Below are 14,417 nucleotides of genomic sequence, written 5' to 3'. Positions count from 1 at the left end.
TTGAAAATTCAAATGGTCAATCAAACTTTTTGAACAAATTCAGGAAGAAAGAAAATCTAGATCCGTTTGAAGGAGTCAAATGATATATAAAGCAAATTTAATATTATAAACCTAAAAGTTGAAAAAATTTACTGGCAGAAACATGTAAAATTTATGAATTTGAAATTGTGTTTTGTTGTATTTCATAACACAATATACATTTGTGATCTGTAAATTTCACTGTAAATCTTCATCGATGTTTGTGGTTTGCTCTGACCTTAGAAGTGGGTAGACCTACCCTTACCTAAACTTTTGTTCACAAAAAAAAAAAAACACAATATACAGTCTAAACTTTTCCAAAAAAATACTTAGATTGACTCCTTATATTTCATTACCCAGTAAACTTATTGATAAAATTCATAAATCTATAAAAATGCTATAAAAATATACAAAACAAAAAGTTAATTTGTTTCAAAAGCTAAAAATCACGAATTAAGCCTTAATTCTTTAGTAAAAAAAAAGCCTTAATTCTTTCAACTTAGAATTTTTTTTTACAAGTTTAGATAAATTGCAACATACAGTAAAACCTCTATATAGGAATACTCTATAGGAATAATCTCTATTTTGTTATAGAAAAACTCGGTCCCAATCTGGGCCAGTTATAAATAGGAATAACCTCCCAAACGTTATTTGTTATACACTTTTCATGTCCCACCTTCAGAAACTATGTTTCTATATAGTAATAATTATATATATATATATATATATATATTAAGAATTTAAACTAAATTATAAAATATTAAAAAAACTATTGAAATTATCTATGAGTTGGAAACACAAACTACAACTTAAAATTATAATTATTTAGTATTAAAATTGATATTTACATTTTTCACGTAAAACTCTTCCAATTATCTATATGTTGAAAACCTAAACTCTAAATTGAAATGCTAAATATTTAATTTGTTCTTGTTATTGTTAAAAATTAGAGAGTTCTTGTTATTGTTAAAAATTTAAAATTTTATGTGTTGAGAAATTTTATTATACCAAACTCTATTTAGTAATAACCTTCAAATTGTTATATAAATAGTCCGGTTCCAAGTGTATTCCTATATAGAGGTTTTACTATATATCACTTTAAATAAATTTAGTGGGTAAAAGATGGTCAATAGGCTATTTTAAACAAATTGATGAAGCTAACGGGAAACAAACTTCAGGAGCTAATCAATTTTTTTTTTGGACAAGTTGAGGAGGTTTTAATTTATTAAGCCATCTAGATATGGAAAATTTATATGGAAATACGGCTTTTAAAAACTATTTACAACTATGTCAAATTATTAATTGAATTATCTCAAATTAAGAAAATCATCATTTTTAATATATAATAAGAATTAGGATTTACTAATTAGGAGTCTAGAATATACTTTTTAGAGTTAGAATTTATGAATTGGGTTTAAAATTTATAAATTGATATAAAAACATGTTAATTTTATTGTTTTTTTGGAAGCAAAAGTTTAGGTAAGGGTAGGTCTACCCACTTCCAAGGTCAGAGCAAACCACAGACCTCGATAAGGGTTTACAGTGGAATTTACAGTGGAATTTACAGATCACCTGCCAATGAGGGCTAAATTTTAACGGAGTGGGGAATCGAACCTCAAACATGTTAATTTTATGGTATATATAAAATAATAATAATTAGAATTAAGTTTTAGGATATAATGTAATTATAATTTTTATAGGTGATTTTCATGTAAAAAGCATTCTGAATCATTAGGGCAAATTTACACAGAAATTCAGATTTAAAAAATTATTTGTAATTATGTCAAATACTAATTTAAATAATATCAAACTAAGAAAATCATTATTTTTTTTTATAAATTTTAAGAAATATGTTTTATGAATTAAGGGTCTAACATATATTTTTCAGGGTTTGAAATTTAGGAATTAAAGTCTAAGAATTTTAGGGCATAAAATCATTTTTTTTTGTGATATATAGAAAATAATGACAAATTGAGAATAAGTTTTGTAAGATGATTTAATTATAATTTTATAATGGTCAAATACATGAATATCATAATTACATACAAAATTACAATTAAGTTAAATTACCAAACTTAATTCTTAATATGTTATTATTTTCTATATATTATGATTTTACACTATAATTTAAAAATTCCAGGCCTAATTCATAAATCCTAAAAAATATATTCTAGACTTTTAATTTATAAATTCTAATTCTTAAAATATATTAAAAGTGCTGATTTTACTAATTAGACATAATTTAAAATCATTATTTGATATAATTATAGATAGTTTTTTTAAAAGTGAATTTCTATGTAAATTTCTCTTTTATAATTAGATATGATTTTGGGAAATTTACATAAAAATTTACTTTTTCAAAAACTATTTACAACTATTGAAATCATAATTTTTGAATTATATCAAACTGATAAAATTATTATTTTTAAAGATTAAAGTTTATAAATTAGGAGTTTAGAATATATTATCAAGAGTTTAGGATATATGAATTGGGGTTTAAACTTTTTAAACTAGGTGTAAAAGTATATTTTATTTGATATATATAAAAAAATGACATATTAGGAATTAAGTTTGATAATATGATTTAGTTGTAATTTTGTAGTTAATTATGATATTCATGTAAAAACCAGATCTAAATAGCCCAATAATTAGAGCATCACTATTACTTTTAGCCCAGCCCATGTATGAAACGCGTCGTTTATGTCTGGCGGGAAACAAAAATTAGAAGGATGATGCCAGCAAGGGCTGTCGACAATCTGCTGCCCTCCTCCGCTTCTCACAGCAGCAGCCAGCCGCCTACTTCCCTCCGATTTCCGCCGCCCCACGCTGCAGGAGCTCCTCCACCGTCCAGCTGCTTTCTCGAGTGGACTAGGTAGGCAGCAGTTTCATCTTTTTAAAAAATTTGTCTATCGATAGATTTTAGGTTAGGGTTATTGTAAACTGAAATTAGAAAACTAATTGATGAAATTGAATTGGGGATTATCAATTTGACATTGCAATTTAGATTTTGAGCATAAATATAGGTTAAGTTTGCTTTTTGTTTACATATTTGAATTGGGGATTTGCCAATTTGTCATTGAAATTTAGATTTTGAACACAAATTTAGGTTTTGAGCACAAAAGTATCTTCTGTTTTCTGTTGATTCACAAGAAATCAATATCCCTTATCATAATGAAATTGAAATGAGCAAGATATAGATGAACAGACAGAAAAAGAATGGAGGATGAGACCAAATCTTTGAATATGACTAACCATTACCTATTAAAAATTAGCTTAACTATTACCTTAAGGATTAATCAGTCAAAGCAAAGGCTACAAACTTCAACTTCTCCGACTTCTTCAACTTTCCCGATGCCCGAGTTAGTAGAGTTTTTGAGAGAGTACCAAGCAATTAGGAGTAATTGCAATAGATATATATGTATGTTCGTCGACTATGGTGTTAGGTCATATTTATAGGATGCTGAGGGGTAAATCCATCAGTTTCAATTTTCTCCCTAGGTTCCTAGGAAGACAGCTAGATTATGAAAGTATTGTAGGTAGTTTACATCATACCTGATTTGGGATTCCTTAATCCTCGTTGTGATTGGCAGATTCTAATCCGACCTGGATTCAGATGTTTTCCCATTGGTCCACGTGTCCAAGTGTTTTCCCATTATATAGTTTTTTTTTAATACATTGTTATATAGGAAATAAAGTTTGCTTGGCACAAGTGTTGTCTACCACACTGTTGCTGCCTTGGTCGATTTTCAGCCATCCTCCGTCACTGATCAAGGTTAGTCCCCCAGACCTTAAGTCCTAGCTCCGCCTCTGCATGTTTACCAGTAATAATTAAATCACAATATCTACTTTTTCATTTTTATTGAAATGAAGGGATGTTACATTACAGCTAAAATGTAAAAAGACATCAAATTAGACAACAGAACATAATTTAGGTAACTCAATAAACTGATATCATAGTAGAAGAAATAGTTTCCCAGCTTATGTTGTTGAAGGGGTAATTCGCAATCACCAAAGATAGGTCTAAAACAAGAATCATTATATTATGAGTTACTTCCGTAATTGAGAAAAAGAAATACATGCATCCAATAGTAGTAAGGGGTTGTTTGATAACTCATTTAAGCACTTAAAATTAATACATTAAGTGCTTTTGAGTTTTAGCCTGTTTCATAATAGGATTTATCAACTAAAATTTTAAAATTCAGTACTTACTTTTAGTATTTATCAAAAAGTTACACTATTTAATACTCTCAGCATTTACAATATTGAGCACTTAAAATACCGTATCCATTTTTTCAGCAGTTAATTTTAAGTTTTATCAAACACCACCTAAGACTTTGACATGCAAGCTAATTATCCCTAAACCTAAGCCTCGCAGCAAAAAAAAAAAAAAAATTACGAGCATGTGCACGAGTAAAATTATGTTGCTAATGAAGTTGCTTTACATAGTAGAGGAAAAGATAGAATATCTAGCAATAAAGGATCGGAATAAAAAATTAGTTGTAGGGGCATATTTAACTCAGGCCAATATGTCCCTTTACCCTACAGAATTACCTTTCAATACTTTTGCTACCCCTCTTTACTCACTCAATATTGCTCAACTGCAAAAAAATAATCTCTCCCCTTTTTTCACAATAACATAAGATTGGTTAAACATGGGTAAGACTAAGGAAATTTAGATAACAATGGAATTTGAAAAAAAGTAACCAACCAAAATATGGAAAAGCCAAGTTGTGACAACTAAGGTCAATTTTAGGGAAAACCAGGAATCTTGTTGAAAACTTCTCACAATTGGCTTCAGTTATATTTCTCCCCTGAAAAAAGCATCAACAACAAATTTAATCTGAAGTACGATTGATTACACATTCTGAAATGTCACCCTGTTGCAAAAAGTTCTCATTTCCCTCTTTAAAAATATCTCTCCCTTCCAGGAAAAGGGACAAGGGAATGAGAATAAAAACTCTGGTTAGTGAATTATTCCTACTCCATGTAGGTAACTGTTGAAATCTCAAATAGTTAGTCCTAAATGAGTATAATCTCCTTGATGTATTCGTTATAATTTTTCTAAAATAATGTGAGGTTTGCACTAAAATTGCAGCAAACCAGCCTTCCATTCCCAGCAAAAGATATGTAAAAACCAAATGATCTCCAATCATATAATCATCAGTCTTACACTATTACTGTTGTAAATAGATAAATAATCATAATGCATATAAGGCACTTCACAAAATAGTTAAGAGCCATGCGGTTAAGAAAAACAGAATTTGATTCTAATAGAAAGACTTGAAGGACTAATTTGCACTACAAGTCATTTTCAATTTCTTATTCTTACACTAACTATTTTAAGCGGAATAACTATATTTCATTTCACCTAATGCATGTGTTAGGTGTCTGTATCATCCCCTAAAAAGCAGTCCAATAACATGTTGGGTATACATCCCAAGTCCCACATTGGAAAGATACAAGGGAGTTGCATAGTTTATAAAGAAGTTCACCAACTACATTAGTATGAGGCCTTTTGGGAAGGAGCCCAAAAACAAATCCGTGCGGGCTTGGCCCAAAGCGGACAATATCATACTAACGGTGGAGCTGTTGGTGAACTCGTGGGCCCAACATAACATGCAAACTAACATTCCATAGATCATAGTTTAGGCCGAAATAAATCAAAGTGCATGGACATCATATCAACTAATTATTCATAGAAGGGAATGAAAGCAATACCACTTAATGAGCCACCCAAACAAAAAATGTTGCATGATGGGAACTTTCTCCAGCACTTCTGCCTTGTACATCTTACGCAAGCCACTATTCACCTTGCCCCAATTAGGTACGCCACTGATGTCGTCCAGTAATGGTGAATGCTCAGCAAACAACCCCTTCTTTACCTTCTTAACAAATGCAATACAAGAGAGGACCTAGGAAGCACCGACACAGGTACGAGTGCGGCAAACAACATTTGAAAAAAATATACGGGTATGGCAGGGACATTGCTTTGATATATTTATTTAAGTTTTACTAATATGATAAATTGGGGTTTTTCTGTATTATTACTATGAGATTCTTTTCTTTAGATACTGGAATCAAAGTTTCTGATTAAGAAAGAAGTTGGTTTCTCTCTAGGGTTGTGCTGTACTCATATTTTTATGTGTTCATATATCTCTCTTTTTTTTTTAATGTACTTAGAAGATACCATAAAAGCAGCAGCAATGGAGAAGATTTCTGCTGCTTGTGCCATGGAATGGAGCATGGAGCTTGAGAAGGCCCTTCGCTCCAAAAAGCCAGGTTAGTGCAGCTTTCATTAATATTCGTGAATCATAATTATGATTCGATTCTGTGGTATAGTTGTCAAATCAAAATCCTCATTTTATGAACCGTGGCTCCTGAATCAAATCGAATTGAAGTGTAAGATTCGGTTCAAAATCCTAATATTATAAAAAAAATAAAATATTTACCATGTTGAACTCAAAATATTATCAAATATTAGTCTAGAAATGCAATTTTATTGTCAAAAAAGAAATTCATATCAATCAAGTACTTAATATTCAAATCTAATGCAAATGCAATCCTAGTAAAACTAATTCACAAAGTGGACTCTCTTTAATAACTTAATGGAGATAAACAGTTTGAGTTTCTCTCTCTGTTTTTTTTTTTTTTTGTCTTGTTGTCAACTTTGAAAATGATGGATTGGAACTAGTTTGAGTTGATAACTCGATAAATAACAATCAAACTAGAGGAGAGTGAGTTTAGTAGTTACTAGTTAGTGTTGTTGAAGTTTTTGATGAAGGGTGATGAAGATCCGGCTCGAAAAGAGCTGAATCAAATCGAACGGTATGATTCGTCATAAGATTCTGTTATAATTTAGATTCGCCCCATAGAAATAGAGCTGAATCGAATCGAATCATACTATTCTAATTGAGTGATTTTTACGTTGTTCAGGTCAAGCTGTCAAGGCAATACAACAGATTGGGGAAAGACTTCAGCTTTTGAGCAGAGAACCAAAACCAACAATGGCTGTGTATAATATGTTTGGCTTAGTTGCAGGAGAGGACAGGCTTTTTGCTAACGCAATCCTCTTACGGCTTGCTGATGCTTTTAGATTGGGCGACAACGATACAAGGCGTTGTATTGTGAGGGTTTTCTTGTCAGAGTTTAAGAACCGTGATAAACTAAAGAAAGGTAAAGAATATGCTGGGATTTTGTCAAAGAACGGAGTGCAAAACCCCATGGAACTTTTGAAAAGGGTCAAAATTGTGTTTGATACCGGAGATGTTGAATCAAGAGCTCTAGCCTTGGTTCTTTTCGGTTGTTGGGCTGATTTTGCAAAAAATAGTGCTCATATACGATACTTGATACTTTCCCACCTAGTCTCTTCTGAGATTTTGGAGGTTAGTTCAGCTTATAGTCCTTTCTAAATTGGCATAAAGGCTTATTTGGCCCATGTGGTATCCAAAATTTTGTCGGTATCATTTGGTAACGTTTGCCCCTGAGTTGTTCCCATATGTGCCACTTAACCTATTTTGGATGAAAAGTTAATCGATTTGTTAATTCAGGACACAATTTTGACATCTACACATGTCAATTGTTTTAATTATTTTTTTACATATAAGCTGTTAGAGTATAAGTCAATGTAATTGTTAGAGTATAAGTCAATGTAATTAATGAATAACATGCCTAAGGGTGTACTGGGGGCAAGCCTTCCCCTGCCAATTTATTTGGCAAGAGGCCGCTCCTAAGACTCGAACCCGTGACCTCTTGGTCACACGACAACAACGTTTACCGTTGTGCCAAGGCTCACCCTCTATATTAAGTCTATATGGAAAAAAAAAAATAAAACAATTGCCACGTGTTAAAAATTGTATCATGTGGAAAAATTAACAAATAAAATAATTTTCCATTAAAAATGGGTTAAATGTCACCTATGAGAATAACTCAGGGAAAATGATACTACAGGGGCCAAATGACAAAATTTTGGATACCACAGGGCCAAATAGGACTTTAATCCTTAGCTTTGATTAACTTTGTTTTTTTTTTTAATGCAATGTGTTTTTTTTTTAATGCAATGTGTGCAGGTAAAAGCTTCCCTGTTTTCTGCAGGTCGCTATTGTGAATTGGCAGTTGATTTTGCTTCTGTTGTCTTGGATATGCTGCTTAATACTGTCATTTCACCCGACACTTCATTGGCCGTAAGATTGGCTGGTGCACGGGTTTTTGCAAAAATGGGATGCTCATATTCTATTGCTAATAGAGCTCATCAGGTTCCTACATATTTTTCTTTCCCATTTCATTTTTTGGTTATACAAATTTTTAGACATTAGTATGCTGAAACTTGCAATTACGAGACATTTGACCTTAGCATTGATACAGGGAATGCTAGATTTAGTTGTTGATTGACAATTTGTATGTGCTACTGCGAAGTGAGTGTTGGGCAATGGTGTACATTTTATTGTTTATAAAAAGAAAAATTGATGTCAGAAAGTTTTCCGGTTAATACTATTGTTGCATATAATGAAATCTTGAATTTTCTGTAACATTGTGAGCCTTGGCGCAACGGTAAAACGTTGTTGTCTTGTGACCAGAGGTCACGGGTTCGAGTCTTAGGAGCGGCCTCTTGCCAATTAAATTGACAAGGGAAGGCTTGCCCCCAATACACCCTTGTGGTGGGACCCCTCCCCGGACCCTCGCTCAGCGGGGACGCGTAATGCGACCGGGCTGCCCTTTTTTTTTTTTTTATTGTTAGGGATGTAAACGGGGAATGGGGCTCCCGCGGGGACGAAGACGTGGAATCCCCGATAGGTCGGGGAGCGGGGATGGGAATGTAATCCGCGCCCCGGCCCCGTTTACATCCTTGAACATTGTAAATTTTGGGCTCTCTCTAATTGTATGGAAATTTGAAATTTATGTAATATTCATTGGTTAACAACTTAACCCTATTTTGGCCCTTCTTTCTATTATAAATGATTATTTTATAATAGAAATCATATCTTAAAAGCTTTTAAACGACATTTATTGGGAAAATTTCCAGCATACCAAGTAAATAATGAAGTTCAAAGTTTGTCAATGTGGTAGGTGATTTTACTTTGACATCGTACGAAATTATAGAATTTCTCTCTCTAGTGACAATAAAGGTGTCAGATATTAATATGAAGTAGACCTTTAACTATAAGTTTGAGCTTTTAGTTAAATTGGTTTCATGACATGGTATCAGAGTCTCTTTTAACTAAGTGGTCTAGGGTTTGATAATCAAGGAATAGTTTAAAAACGAGCTACAAGTGATTACCTTATAATCCAATTGGTAGTTGTGCATTTTGAAACATGATTAGGAAGTTTAGGCTTAATACATATGCTGCCCCATATACTTGGCCCAAAACTTCAACTGCCCCCAGAACTTTCAGAATTTTCAAATGACCCCTATCCTTGTCCAATTGAAGTTAATAACCTCATTTTCTCAATAGAATTTGTTAGATGCATAAATTGGCACACACTTTACCACGTGTCAAAAATAGAATGCCATATAGACAGACAAATGATTAGGAACTTTTGAAAGTTCATGGGGCAGTTGAAGTTTTGAGGTTAGTGAATGCAATTGGACAAGAATTGGGGGTTATTGAATGCAACTGGACAAGAATTGGACAAGAATAGAGGTCATTTGAAACTTTTGAAACTTTTGGGGGCAGTTGAAGTTTTGGACCAAGCACAGTGGGCAACATATGAATTAAGACGGAATTTTAATGTGAAATCACATAACCATTTACAATTGTATTGTGTTTATAGCTTTTGCATGTGTCTATTTTTGCAGGATCATGAAATAGTGCTAACTGGTATTGTTGCAGATAGGTGTAAAGCTGCTGATAGATTCTTCTGATGAGGATTTTTCTGTTGCAATGTTGGTTTCTCTCTCGAAACTTGTTGCCAAATCGCCCTTTCTTCTTTCCAAACAGGTATTTTGTCCAATATAATGCACCGTTGGTCACTGAACTTTCATGGTTGTCTCAAAATGGTCACTCAACTTCAATTTGTCTCAATAATATCATTCAGCTTTGAATTTTGTCTTAAGAAAGTCAGTCCGGCTACTTAAAGAGCAAAAAGACTGCGGAAAAGTGACGTGACAGCCACATCAGCAGTAGTCAACTTCCACTGCTGAACGAAACACACATGTCTGCCACCTACATGACATGTAGCTGCCATCTAGCTTACCGAAATGACACGTGTCAGCTAGGTGGCAGTCATGTGTCATTTTGATCAGTTAGGTGGCAGCCACTTGTTGTTTTGGTTAGCGGTGAAAGTTTACTAGTGCTGGCATAGAAGCCACGTCATATTTCTGGTGTCTCGCCGAACTTTCATGGTTGTCTCAAAATGGTTACTCAACTTCAATTTGCCTCAATAATATCTTTCAACTTTGAATTTTGTCTCAATAAAGTCACTCCGGCGACTTCAAGAGAAAAAAGGCTCCGAAAAAGTGACATGACAGCCACATCAGCAGTAGTCAACTTCCACTGCTGAATGAAACGACACGTGTCTGCCACCTACATGACATGTAACTTCCACCTAGCTTACCGAAACGACACGTGTTAGCTAAGTGGCAGCCATGTGTCATTTCGATCTGTTAGGTGGCAGCCACGTGTCGTTTCAATTAGCGGTGAAAGTTGACTAGTGCTAGCATAGAAGCCATGTCATATTTCCGGTGTCTTTTGCTCTTGAAGTCGCCGGAGTAATTTTATTAAGACAAATTGAAGTTGAGTTACCATTTTGAGACGACCATTAAAGATCAGTGACGAATGGTGCATTTAACTATCAATATAAATGGTAGCTTTGTATTTTTTTCTGTTCCACAAAGTTCTGAGTTTTATCCTTTAATGCAGTTCAACTTACTACTCTTGTTTCTCAATCAAGAGAAAACTCTACGACTGCAAGCAACCGCAATAAGGTGCCTTCATTTCGTACTTATGAAAGGAGTTTGTCAAGCACCTGTCAGAATAGATTTAATCAAGTTGTTACTAAGAATTGTGGACGAAAACGAAACTGAACTTCCATCAGCTATGCAATGTGAAGCGTTGCAGATTTTGCGAAAGGTCATCCTCAACTAATTCCGTCAAGTTTTGATTTCATATTGTTTGTTTTGAAGTGTATTGAATCATATTATCCAATGTGCAGATGCTTGTACTTCAACTACCTTTTCTCGATTGCGGGAACCTGTTTGAATTTACGCAGCTGTTGACTATTGTGGAGAAATCCACTCAGTCGCCTGTACTATCAAAGAGCCTCTTAGCAATCCGTATTCTAATAGATATGTCGATAAAGCTTCGGGGAAGGACCAATATAGGACCTGATGGGTATTGTTTCTCTTCTTTGCCAAGGATCTTCTTGATTTTAGTGGATCAAATAACCTCGCTGGACTGTCAGAAAAATTCTCGAGTAATTCAGGAATTTCAGAGCCTTCTCAATCATCTTCTGTTTCTTGTTGGAGAATGTCCAGATCTCGGTGTACCGATACTGGAGGAAACTAGATCTTTTGTTGAGTATCTTGTGGATCTGCAGGACAGAATCTTAGCTACAAGAGATGCAGATGTATCAGCGGATGAATTTGTGCATTTCACGGGTCAAAAGGGCATGAATATTAGTTTGAATCTGGTAAATAATGTTCAAAAGTTTGCTGTAACTTGCATTGAGAATCTCAACGAAGTTGGCGCCATGACGAATGAAATGCTCGATAAAGTTAAGCTTTTGGTTGAGTCTGTCCACAGTTGCAGATTATTTGAATCCGATGTGCATCTGAAATACTCTATTCTGTTGCACTCTCGAATTTTTCGCGGCTCTCTGCTCAACGAGAATGACGAATCTAGTGGCGGTTGTGGGAATTTTAGTACCTCACTTTGTCAAGAGCTGGTTGAATATGAAATTCTCTCTCTTGAGCTTGCGGATAAAATGTTGCGAAAGAGAGATTACTGGCACGCCTATAAAGCTGGCATCTTTGCAGCATATCAGGGAGCATGGGCCACGGCTTCATTTATATTCGGGCAATTGATAGGTAAGGTTCAATCTGATTCTTTTTCTTGTTGGTTAAACGCATTAGCTAAGTTTGCTGAATCTGAAGTGAAAATTCAATTTTTTCTCATACCAAAGCTTCGGTCCAGCCTAGTCGCTTTGCTACAGAAGAGAGAATTTCGCGTCACCTTTTTTGAGGACAATCTTGATGAAATCGGCCAAGGTGCTTCTGGGAATGACAATGAGCCTAATCATTCCGAGGTCCTTATTGGGGCGTATTACGGTCTTCGATCTTCGGAGGAAACATTAAAATCCATTCCTGTATTAGGAAATTCATATTGTTTCCAGAGGTGGTTTTTGGCTTTACGAGCAACGCTTTTGACAACCGTGGTGGATGCACTTAAAGCTCTGGGCAATATTAGCAATGAAGAACAGGCTGAGAAAAGTGTTACGGCTGAGAATGTCGACTCTTTGAGGCGAATTTCTGAATTGTCAATTCAATTCAAGAGCATGGCTGATGAATTTGATTTAATTGCAACGTCTTTTATTGGAATGGACACGAGAAGTTCAAAAATCATTTCTGCACTTGCATTGAGCTGTTCACTGCTGGCTTTCACTACTGCATTTGCTCATTCAGTTTCGAACTCTCTGGAAAGTTCATGGACGTTTGAAGAACGAGTATGTGTCGAGAATCTGGTTGAGCGTTTGTGGTGCATAGACGGAGAGACTTGTTCAAATCTATGTTTACTTTTAAAGGCCGGTAGACAATCAAACTACTGTTCTCACTTGCAGTCCAGAAATCAGATAATGAATTCCGGTGGCGAAATAAGCGACATTCTCGACGTTTGTAGACATGCTGTTTCTACTATTGTTGCATTGCAAAATGAGGCAAAAGCGGCTGATAATGTAGCGATTCTATCACGCATTACGAATGATGGTTTGAAGCTTGTCTCGAGATCTATCACGAAATGGATGCACATCCCTTTCAGAATCCCAAAGTATTTCTTCCGAATGAGGTATACTTGTGAACTTTCTCTTATTTCTTCCAAAGTGCGCTAGACATTTTTCGGGGAAACCCCCCATGTTGAAGTTTCTGCTTTTAGACTGTTTCCCCTGCTATAGTATGATTCTAACACTTGATATTTCATTGACATTTTAATTCAGGCCATCCATTCTGTCCGAGCTCTTTGCTTATAATGCGGATACCAGAAACCCGAACGAATTAATCGTGTACCGAGGCTTCCACCTATCGATAAATCTTGGTCTTCAGCTGCATAACTTTCCGCCAGATCTCGCAGTCCAGATAAAGAAGATGTATTGCGTAGTTTGTTCAAGCACATCTTTTCGGGAACCGGAATCACACATAAAAATAGATACAGCTCAAGTTCGAGTTCCCCCCAATTTCGAGGTCCGAGATATCGGTATGGTTGCAATGAACAAGAAATTGCTGCACCATGTAACAGAAGAAGCAAGTAAGCATAGTACCACTAATCATGATGATGGAAATGTCTACAGTTTTGCTCGTTTCGAGTTTAATGACAGACGACAAGGCTTCTCGAATTGCGTGCTTAACGTTTCGAGTTTTCCAGTAGGTTGTTATAGAATCAAGTGGCATAGCTGCTGTATAGATGATCAAGGCTGTTATTGGAGCCTTATCTCCCAAAATGCTGGACCAATATTCACTGTCCAGGATTCCCCTGTAAAGATTCATACTCTAATTTTGCCGACTTTCTAGAATTGTTCTTTTTCTTCAAAGAAGCGGGTTAAATGCATCATTAGTCACTGAACTTACATGGTTATCTCAAAATGGTCACTTAACTTCAATTTATCTCAATAAAATCACTCTACTTTGAGTTTCGTCTCAATTAGGTCACTATGACGATTTCAATGATGACATAAGTGATATGTCAATACGAGACAACTCATATTTCTAACCGAAATGACAGGACATTTACATATGTGCTACTTGACTATCACGTGTCGATTATTTTTATGGAAAAAAAAAACTAAAATTTAGTGTTTTTCATGAAGATACGTGATATGTGGCTGTCACATTTCGTTTCGGTCAGAGATTTGAGTTAACTCATGTTGACGCGTCACCCATATCATTATTTCGATGCGTTTTCACCACTAAAATCGGCGGAGTGACCTAATTGAGACAAAAGTTAAAGTTGAGTGATTTTATTGAGACAAATTGAATTTGAGTGACCATTTTGATACAACAATATAAGTTCAGTGACCAATGATGCATTTAACCCCAAAAGAAGCGGATAAGTTGACTCCTAATATTTTTCTGTGAAGTGTAGATTTAGTCTTAATGTTTGAAATGATAGAAATATAACCGGTAATTAGCATTGGTGGTCACAAAAGTACAAATAATGTCCCAAAAGATGGGTAAATTATATACGTTGTGTATAACT

General features: G+C 34.7%; 1 protein-coding gene across 12 annotated transcripts; it reads left to right on the top strand.

Annotated features, from left to right (window-relative positions):
* The first annotated feature begins 2,731 nt into the window (after positions 1 to 2,731).
* On the top strand, positions 2,732 to 13,734 carry LOC136202818 (uncharacterized). Of its 12 annotated transcripts, none has more exons than XM_065993726.1 (11): positions 2,759 to 2,890; positions 3,705 to 3,790; positions 5,843 to 5,949; positions 6,202 to 6,297; positions 6,952 to 7,400; positions 8,085 to 8,270; positions 9,846 to 9,953; positions 10,875 to 11,084; positions 11,167 to 12,040; positions 12,136 to 13,013; positions 13,162 to 13,734. In XM_065993726.1, exons 3-10 carry the CDS (start codon positions 5,874 to 5,876, stop codon positions 12,192 to 12,194), a joined length of 2,058 nt encoding a protein of 685 aa, XP_065849798.1. In that variant the 5' UTR covers positions 2,759 to 2,890; positions 3,705 to 3,790; positions 5,843 to 5,873; the 3' UTR covers positions 12,195 to 13,013; positions 13,162 to 13,734. The 12 variants fall into 12 exon arrangements, with proteins under 12 accessions (XP_065849800.1, XP_065849794.1, XP_065849793.1 ...); XM_065993723.1 differs by having other exon boundaries at positions 6,199 to 6,297; XM_065993729.1 differs by having other exon boundaries at positions 5,843 to 5,988; positions 6,199 to 6,297.
* Positions 13,735 to 14,417: the final 683 nt, after the last annotated feature.

The sequence above is a fragment of the Euphorbia lathyris genome, chromosome 8 (genome assembly GCF_963576675.1).
Source record: "Euphorbia lathyris chromosome 8, ddEupLath1.1, whole genome shotgun sequence".
In the NCBI taxonomy this organism is placed as follows: domain Eukaryota; kingdom Viridiplantae; phylum Streptophyta; class Magnoliopsida; order Malpighiales; family Euphorbiaceae; genus Euphorbia; species Euphorbia lathyris.
Note: the sequence above shows the minus strand (reverse complement) of the source record. Positions and strands in the feature narration are given on the sequence as shown.